The 10,742-nt window shown below is 30.2% G+C and overlaps 1 protein-coding gene across 1 annotated transcript in view; it reads right to left on the reverse strand.

Moving 5' to 3' along the window:
- Positions 1–5,222: 5,222 nt before the first annotated feature.
- Positions 5,223–10,742, reverse strand: part of LOC105367748 (uncharacterized) — an 11,593-nt gene continuing 6,073 nt past the window's right edge. The window contains exons 8-11 of the mRNA XM_011506518.1: positions 9,829–9,992; positions 6,385–6,588; positions 6,081–6,248; positions 5,223–5,768 (exon numbers count right to left, since the gene is read on the reverse strand). Coding sequence (XP_011504820.1) covers positions 5,242–5,768; positions 6,081–6,248; positions 6,385–6,588; positions 9,829–9,992 — 1,063 coding nt within the window. The 3' untranslated portion in view covers positions 5,223–5,241. The remainder of the gene's footprint in view (positions 5,769–6,080; positions 6,249–6,384; positions 6,589–9,828; positions 9,993–10,742) is intronic.

Raw genomic sequence — 10,742 nt, forward strand, 5'->3', positions numbered from 1 at the left:
AACGGACAGTGTAAGAAAGGAGAGAAGGAGATAGGGCGAGATGGTTGAATGATCGTGGGGAGGGGTATAGAGAGAGAGAGAGAGAGAGAGAGAGAGAGAAAGATATATATATAAAGTAAAGGGAAGCACAGAGTGTGTCTAATAAGTGTATGAAGGGGTTTAACAGGTTAGTAGATATCGAGGTCGAGGAAAGTACATTTTAAGTTTAAAAGCGAAATTGAAGAATAAGAAAAAGGATAAGGAGCGGGAGAGAGCGGGTGAGAAGCATACTTTATCACTGCAGTCGCCGGCATGCTGAATTTATTGATTCGTATAAGGCGACTGAAGGGAAGTCTCTCTCTTTCTTTCTTTCTTTCTTTCTATCTATCTATCTATCTATCTCTCTCTCTCTCTGCGAAGCACATTTTTATCTTTTAACTTTAGGCTTTTACCAATCTTTGAGTAATATGACTTTATAGTTGCCAGAAACTTGACAAGTGCGATGGGTGAGAGAGTAGAAGATGGGAATTTTTAGATTTTTAGATGTGTGATGAAATTTCAAAATGCAAGGCTTTTAATTAACAAGATCAGTTACGTGTTAAATAAGGCATTCTTGGAGGATGCATAAGACCATTCTCGAAATCCCGGATTAGAAGACAGGAATCCGAAAGTTCGCAAGTAACGCATGCACATACATGCTAAGCCGAGCTGTTTCGGTAGGATCGGCACAAAAACTATCTACCAATAATATTAATTCGATGACGAGGAGCGCGTAGGTGGGAAAGCGAATTGGCCCGCCTTCCTTTTCCCGCTAATGCAATTTGCATAGTACAGCGTGCAGATAATTAGGTAGGGTTAAGGAAGAGATCGATAGTGGTCGGTGGGGGGTTTGGTAAGAGCCGGGGGGGGGGGGGGGGGGGGGGGGGGGTAAGGGCGCCGCCACCGGGAGTTCACGGAGGAGGCAGTCCGCGGGAACAGGCGAGTAAATGAAAACAAGTACGGTCGGCAGCCGCCGTCCGGCTCACCTTTCGACTCAGCTTAGGCTCCTCCCCTTCACCTTCGGCCCTCGCGGCACTCGTCGTGGCGATGATTTGACTGAGAAACACTGCTCCTCCCCCGTAGGACGATCACCAGCTCGGGCTGCGGTACATCGGACCCCTCGCGACCTAAGCGTGCACGCGGTCGAAAATTACGAGGACTGTCAGCGTCGGCTGCTTCACCCGCGGAACCGCGACTAATCGCACCTCGCCACTCGTCCCGACTGTTGGTCAGTCCAGGCCGCCAACGCGAGCCAGAGCGCCGTTTTCCAAAATCAGCCTCCTTCCAGGAGTCTGCGTACTCCCGGCCTCGCTGTCATTGGCTCTCGAAGCCCGGTCGCTTTGAAAGATGGAGGTGCGATCGGTCGCTTTTCAGCTACACGGGCCTGCGCTCATTCCCCGGACACGAGGCTCATGCGACTTTCGAAATAAGCGCTTCGAGCGAAGCCAATGGTGACGGGGGTGGGGGGGAGAAGCTGAAAAGCGCACAATCCTCGTAAGGACCAAAAACGGCGCTCGGACTCGCCGCACTTCCGATAAACTCATGGCTGCTTGCGTTTCCTTCTTGGCGCCTGCGCCGTGGCACTTGGGTTCGAAATGACAGCGGGATAGTGGTGTGCGGCGAATAGAGGAAGGAAGATTTGCGGCGTAGAAGTAAATGTGAAGCGGGATAGGGGAATAAACTAGGAGGAGGTTCGACTTATATCGTTTGTTCAAGTCGGCGAATATGTAACGAAGGGGATTCCAATGACGTTCCTATAACCGGCGACCTCCTACGTACTTTTGGCCGACAGTTTTTTTTAGCATTCGCTTCGCCTCTTCGCTGATAATTAGTAATAAGGGCTTTTAGTGATTATGCCAAGGAAAAATGCGTCGTAAAGTCCTTCGTGACATTCGTTTATCAAATTTTCTACAGGTTTTTGTCTTCAAAACAAAAACAAAAACAAAAACAAAAAAAAAGAAGGAAAAAAAACAATTCCGACATAACCTAAAATACTGGCACTAACAAGAGTTGAGTCGCGTTTGGAAAGATATTCTTAGCATATGCTACATTTTCATCGAAAGTAAGCTTCTTCATTTAATGACTTGATGATTTTTCGGCTATTTTCTATTTTCAGCCTTTATAAAAATTCAAGCCATTAATTAGAGAATTACCATGCGATACAATATATTAAATTTCGCTTAATTCAGATATTAACGAGCAATAATTCTTGCAGAAATAATAAAACCTTTCGTTTATGTAGGCTTAGAATTTTTAAAATATAATTACTGATTGTGCAAAATTTCATTGTTTCATTGTGAAATGAAATGATTTTTAATTATGTAAAAAAATGTTTAAAATGTAGTTGGTTAGTATGTGCTACCACCTGTTGGACATATTCAATTGGCGGGAAAATTAAATGAAAATTCTTTATATTGTATAGGAAACGTAGCTGTAATGAAACATAAAGGTAGAGATGTAAGTCAACGTATATAAATTTTTCGAGTATTGATATTTCAATTTTATTTAAAACAAAATAACGAGTCGCAGTACAATAAATATCTATTAATAATCATATTGATAATTTTATGAGAATAATAAGATCTTCAATTCTCATTTCACATTCGGCATTTTTCTTTACGGATTATATTGTTACAAAATCTCTTTTAAACAAAATAAAAACAAAAAAAAATACAAAATAAAAATAATACACGGAATTCATTTATAATATCGTCGCAAAATAAAATATAACTTGTTTTTTCTCTTAAAAAAAACAAATCCTACTTGTTCAAGATTTGGTTATATCTATGTAATTATCGATTAGAAAACATATATACTTATATAAAAGATAATAAATTATACGCACTCGCAAACACATACACGTGCACACACACACACACACACACAAAAATGTACATTCGATTTTATATATAAATATATATATTTCAACCGCAAATACGTTAAACAACGACTGACACTTTTTAATTTCAAGATTAAAAAGTCAAGATACTTTACTTATAATAAATTGAAAATAATAAAAAAATCAATGTGACGTAACATTATTAATTGTAATGAATTGCTACAATAGTTTTCGTGATTCTAATATAAAATATACAATTGTACTTAGACGTTTAATATATTTGAAAAATCTTCGATATAAAATATATTGATTTTATTATCTAAGACATTACCGACAAATGTTGATGGCATTTTTAGAGAATGTAAGTATTGGATCACGCATTACTTTAATCATATTATGACTTAATATAAATGTCAAATTTATTGCTACTAATTCGTTTATAAAAGGAAGCACAACACCATGTCCATTTTGTCAAGACTTTTCGCATAGTTTGTTTATATTGGGCATTTAATATCTAAATTCGATTGTTGCATATTTAAAAATATTTATTTACACCTAGTTTAATAAGTATAAATTTCTTATTAATTTAATTTATATTAAGAAACTATTGTAAATATAATGAAGAGCTTTAAACAAATATTATCTAATATGTAACATTATTTTATAATTTCCTAAATATCAAAGCAAATAAAAAAAGTACTTTTAATAAAGGTGAATAAGATTCAAATGTTGTCTTCTTTTAATTGGAAACTATTGTGTAGTCAATCGATATAATGCAAATCAATTTAATCGATAGAAATAAACTTCGCTATATGTTTAATACAGAAAACAAATTTGGCATTATTTTGAATGTAAATGCAAAAAATTGTATGTAATTGTAAAAAATGTTGACTCATATTTTTTATAATTATTTTTATAATAAATTTTTTCATAAAGTAGAATACTTTATAATATTAATATACTAAAATATTTGCTGCACGTTCATTCTAAATAGTGTAATACATTTTTTTTGTAATACAATTGATGATAAAATAAAAAATTTACATTTCTTGAAAGTTTTAGATTATTTAAGTATAGTATTTAGATTTTATTTAATTTCATATTCATAAATCGTTAATCTACATTAATATTATTAAAAATAATATACTCCGATAAGTTTTTCTAATAATTATGGGAAATAAAGACATATTTAAATACAAACGAAACGTTGAAAAAAATTTTTTCAACAGACTTCTCGCGCATTAATTTTGAATATGTATTTTAGATATTTTTTATTTGTACATAAAGCATGTTACAAAAAAAAAAATACATATATATATATATATATATATATATATATGTATTAATCAATATTTTTATAACGTTAGATTTACGTTACCTTGTGAGAGTGATGTATATATTTGTTTTTATATTTTTATTATAATGAAAGTTTACGAAAAACGTGTCAATATAAATTTCTTATATTTATTATATTTTCTTTTATTATACTTATATTTCTATTTATATTGCTAGTGGAATGAGAACCGATAGAAGCTTGAAAACACTGTGCAATAGGTGAATCGCGAGTAAAAAATATCAAATCGTAAAATACATACTAATGCTTAAAAAATGAGTCTCAATATTAAAAAACAATATGTGAATCTTAATCGCTCTATCAAATTATTTACAGCAACTCGGATTAGAATCTTCGGTGAGGGAAAAAATGAAAATATAACAAATTACGTAGTAAGCATAAAAAAAGCTAATACAATACGAATGGAAAGTTTGTTTGGAGCTGGCAAACAAACAAGAGGAGAGAACAAGGTCACAGGGTATAAATGGTCTTGTGGCTCGCGACGTACTCGCTGATGAAAAGAAGGGAAAAAAAAGAGAAATGTCGAAATCAACTCTCTCCCGAAGACTCTCGAATGCCGTCGGAGGCTCACGAAGGACGATCCTATGTACCTGCTACATCATATTTCAGGGGCGTCTTAAATAATCGAACGATTTGATCGTTTGTTTTTAAAATGGTCCAATTGCTTATGCTGCTTTTGTATGCGAGTCGCTTTGATTTTTCAACGCACACACTTATACTATTATCAAGTGCATACCATTCGAATAGATATCCCCACAACGGCAATGCATTCCAATTAATAATTCTATTTTTTTTATCATATATATAGCTGGCGTAATTTTTGTCTTTGAAATACTAATAGTTAATAATTAATAGAGCCATTAAAAGCAAATTTTACATACAATAGCTATTAATAAGCTTAGGATTTCCGTTTTGCGTTATGACGTGAAGTCTTTATATTTTGCCCAAGACTAACCATAAACACAATGGTACCAAAAAAGTACAAAAAAAAAACGTTGATATTTTGGTTGATATGGAATAGGCCGAAATATCACTTCTTACATTTTGGCTCTTCCTCTACTGTGATTGTGCATCCTTGATGAAAATCCGCTTCAAAGGCAGGATTCACCAAACCATTCTGTTGCGTATGTCTCTGTCTTACGCCGCTTTTGTTATCTTTGTTACTTTTCTCCAAATCCTTCTTATGATCAGCTTCGATGGAGTTATCGGTCTGGGCGCTCTCAATGATATCCAGATTTTTGGCATTGTTAATGGCCTCTATATCGTCGACGATGTAAGGTTCTTGTTGAGTCTCCAGGGCGATCTTTTCCTTTCGTGCTTTACTCTCTTCCAGATTCTGAGTTGCGCTGATTGCAATACTTGGCTGAGTCTTTGTTTTCGGTGTTTTTTTCACAATGTCGTTGCCCTCTACCTGTGGCTGCTTCATTAAATACGTAATGTTGAAGAGTAGATAGATCAAACCAGTAACGAGAGACATCACGGCAAAAATTTGATATGTTGGTCGAGTACCAAAGGCTTTCATTAAATATCCACCAATTAGGCTTCCCGATCCTTTGCCTGTTTAAAGAAAATATCATTTTTAGCCGAATCTTATAAAAACGATGTATAATTTAATTGTAGGAATGTCATTTATATTATTTTATCTTTCATAACAGTATTTAGGCACTTACGAATAAAAACAACAACAACAACAGAAGAATAACATTCGTGCAAAATATTTAAATCAATATTATCGAGTTAATTTTATGAATATATCTAATAATTACGGCTTAAATGTATTATGCGTAATAAATAATACGTTTAACAATAGATTTGGTCAAATATATTTATTTCATTCGCACCTGTCAATAAAATAATGTATTATCTTACCGACTCCATAATAAAGTCCGCCTAATAATCCCTGAATAGAACTATCTGTAGTCGTAGTAGAAAGTTTCGCGGCATAAGTGACAGCTGCAGTAAAACTTAAAGAAGATGTCACAGATTCTAATGCTTCGAAAATTAAACAGAGCCAAGGATTGTAAATTAACGAATATCCTAAAATATAAATATTAATTATTAAAAGTACAATGATTAACTTGCACTCGCAAGTGCAATTAATTATATTATCATGATTATTTTATCTATTATTTATTTTTATTTTTTTTTTTTTTATCGAAAGTATATTGTTTACCCAAAAGTCGAATAGCATAGAAGATAAAACCGATAAATATGACATTAGCATGTCCTATTTTATTTATAATTGGTCCAGATAAAACCAATAATGGAATTCCAGCTATACCACCGACTGTTATCGTAATGCCCATAAGAGATCTTGACGCACCCAAATCCTCGAGAAGCCAAAACAGAAACGATTCAATGTACCCCCATGCTGTTCCTGAAAAAAAGGAAATTACATAAGTTACTTTATGTATACTAAATTTTAGTTATAATTTTTATAATTTGTACAATTGGTAAGATATTAGTCTTTATAAACTATTTTTTACATTCAACTCGGATTAAATTGTTTGAGTAGCAGATAAATTAATTTCTTTTGTATTTAGTATTATATATTATAATGATGTAAAATAAAAATTTATTTTTAAAAGAAAAATCGAATGATATTTCTTTTTTAATAAATCATTAATAAATATTTATAATAAAAATTTGTACAAATGCCATTAAAACTTTAGACGACGGTATACAGTATTACTATACAGTAATGATAAATCTATTAAAATAACATTACTGATGTTTCAATGCTAGAGGATAATAAAATTAATAGTACGAAATCAATTTGAAGTGAAAATTTGTTTTAGTTGAGAAGTGAATTGTAAAATTACAAAATTACAATATTCTAAAATTAATATTTATAATATTTTTATAAAAATAATATTTTTTAATTTAATTGTATTAATGGTTCAAATTTAATGTTCAAATTTACTGTTTAATAATATTTCTTTAATATTCTTATTATGAAAATAATTAAAGGATATATTATTACCGTATGATTGAGTGTATAAATGAATAAAAAATACTTTATTATGAATTTTAGGCAGGCTGGGTCAAAAAGGGAGGGAGAGAGAGAGAGAGAGAATTACATATATAATATGTTGGTTAGATCGTGTATTTTAATTAGGAGTAAAATAAAAAATCTATGATATTACTAATCCGAATGTAATCGATTATTATGTACAATAAATCAATATTGAAAAAATTATTAAATTGAAATCTAGACATATAGTTCACAATCAATCATTCAGCATAGATTTTCATCCGTATGACAATAAAATGGACATTAGTAATAATAAAGACATAAGTATTCACATTTTATGTATTAAATAAATTTAACGTAATTTAATTAAATATATAAAGTATCGATAGATCTACTATACGACCACGGATGTTTGTTTCTGACAGACAAATATATCTCTAATTAAATAATGAAAAGTTTTTCAAAATTTATTTTTACTATTTCTGGACATTTTAAATTAGACACATTATAAATTAGAGAACAATCGTTAAACTTGAGTGAATATTAAATTAATATATCAGAATATTAATATTATATCTTAATAATATTTTAATACATATATATTTAAAAATGTTGCTTTTATTAATTTCTAATTTTCAGTTCATTATATTTACACACAGAATATTTTAAATATTATAATTTAGAGGAACGATAGACGAAAAATTCGAAGATATTTTTAACAGTCTATGATTATAATTAAAACAATTTTTCTTATGATCGTCGATAGAATCAACTTAACGAATGAATATTTTTAATAAAAATAGAGCCTTGTAAATATTTATAAATAAAATATCAATTATTTTGTAATACCGCTGGTTGAATTACATATATTGCAAATATTTTTATCTTAACATATTTTTCTGATTGTATTTTTCCGATATACATACGTGAATATATTTAATAGTTTATACAAATATATTTTAACGAAAAGAAATATTATGAATTGTGTCTAATGATAGTTAAATTTCAGTTTATACCGTTAAAGTATAATTTATAAAATTTATCGCTCTAATCTCTTGATATGACACGGATTTGCTATAATTTTTCGATAATTTCAGAGGCATATTCATGATGATTTTTATATGAAAGCAGTTTTAAAAATATAAAACAATAAATTATAGAAAATTGCATTTACTTATTTATACTGTCTATCTGTATGGCGTACATATTTATATTTATTGAATATTTATAAATATATGTTTAAAAGGTATGGTACTTTTATGTTTATTCTGAAATTCAATATTCCACTAATATCTTATATACTTGTGGTGTTTGAATTTTAACTTAACTTTTTGATGTTAAACTATAGCGTAATTCTTAGCTTGTAAAAGCAATTGGGATTATGGGAAAGACATTGTTATGTTATATGTAATGCTCAATAGATAATGAGATTTAGGGTTTATATGAACGAATTTCAATTATGATTTCTGAGTGAAATGCGAAGCATTTCACTTATCCCTGCAATGACATGAAATACGAAATAATATTTTCATTAAATTCTATATTTATCCTATATATTAACAGTCGTTAATTTCATTTTTCACCCACGTGAATAATTATTACAATGTAATTAAATATTTCAATGATTCTCGCAGAATGTACATATAATGTATAATTGATGGAAAACGGCTTTGTTATAATGCATTGTCCATCTTTTACAGAACAATGGTCCTTGACTTATCGATCCAACCCTAATTGCGCGTATATATATTTTTCAAGATAAATAAAATGACCAATTAATGTATGATTAAAACAGTTTATACGGCATTTAGACTCACTTTTACGCAAAGATTCTAATGCTGAATTTATATTTTTGCTCGACTTAAACAGAAGAGAAATATGAATAATAATATAAAAATTTCAAATTTATGATTTTTCAGATATCAACTTTTTCAACTTTTCAGATACTTTTTTATTTCGAAAGTATGCGATGGTGAGAAAATAAAATATAATTTCCGCTACGATCGATCATTACGTTTAGCCTATGATATTAAGTTTGGAATTAAATCACGCGAAGTGTAAACACAGATGAAAAGAGAATTAGCCATGAATTTTTGGTAAATAAAACGAGAATTTATAAAAGAATTATATACAGTAGCACGGCATTGATATTCAGGCAAAATAAAAAAGGAATGCGTCAGCAGCGCCTGACGTTTCTTTCTAAACGATAATGAATCGCTTCGTGATAAGTATAATTATGTTATGGCAACAATCCGCCTAATGGAAATCAAAGTGATTGTTACATACGTAAATGAAAAAGTCGAGTTTACGTATATACGGTAGCTATAAAATCAATTTTATTAATGTATATCGCCATTGTGCAACTTCATTATTGTCTTTAATTTATTGTTTGAATAAACAAGCTGTTTTTCAACATTAAAAAGGGGACAATATTGCTTTGAACATTAGAATTGTAATATGTACGTAAGAAATTCTGCAATTGTATGTGTTTTGTTCAACGCGGCTTTTCAATCGGTTTTTTCTTCTTTCTTCTTCTTCTTTTTCTTCTTCTTTTTCTTCTTCTGTTTCTCTTCTTTTTTTATTTAACGTGGATCAAATATTTAATTCAAGTATTAGCTTATGTTTAAATATGATGTAACGTACCTAAAACGAAGCAGGCGGCCAATAGTGCGGCTATTTCAACATTTTTCAATACCGAGACGACATCGCTAAAAACATTCGAAGCTGGTGCTTTGAATTCCAAATCTATCCACAGCATGAGAACACTTGAGAATATCTTCAGAGCGGCATACAGATAAAATGCTGGTCTGAAATTAATGGAATCATTTCATGACTAACGAGAATAATATTTTCTGTAAAAATATTATTTATTTGAGGTTAAGGTTGTATGAGTAATTGAAACACCATGGGGATAAAAACACCTAAATTTAAACAAACAATTTTATTTAAATATTGTTAATGTGGAGCATTGCCAAATCGAAAGTAATATGTTTTGAATTCCATTATTACTATTGAATAAAATGTTTGATTAAATTAAATGAATCTACATTTGGTCAGAAAAGTGCGCGTGAAGTTATTTAATGAGAATTAAGATTGTGATGTAAAAGCTAATAAAACAATATTTGTATTTATTACTGATTTATATTTATAACTGATGCCCTATAGTTTTATATTTATTTATGTCTTACACGAACTGTTACATTTACAAGAGTATAGTCGAGTATTATTATTAAAATAACAATACGTTATATTGAATTATTCACTAGTTATATATTTTGGATATTAGTTTTGAACGAGCATAATTCATAATCTCCTGCTTATCTTTACAATCGTATTATGCTGCAAATATTAATATTTAAAAAACTTTTGCAAAATAATGATAATTAGTGTTCATCGTCGTATTGTTACTATAATGCACACTAAATATACAATAATACATAATATAATATTGACGTATCAATTAATATTAATGATAATGATAATAATAATAATAATAATAATAATAATAATAATGATGATAATGATAATAATAATAATAATAATAATAATGATAATAA

The sequence above is a fragment of the Ceratosolen solmsi genome, unplaced genomic scaffold, assembly GCF_000503995.2.
Source record: "Ceratosolen solmsi marchali unplaced genomic scaffold, CerSol_1.0 scaffold6, whole genome shotgun sequence".
NCBI classification, from domain to species: Eukaryota; Metazoa; Arthropoda; class Insecta; order Hymenoptera; family Agaonidae; genus Ceratosolen; species Ceratosolen solmsi.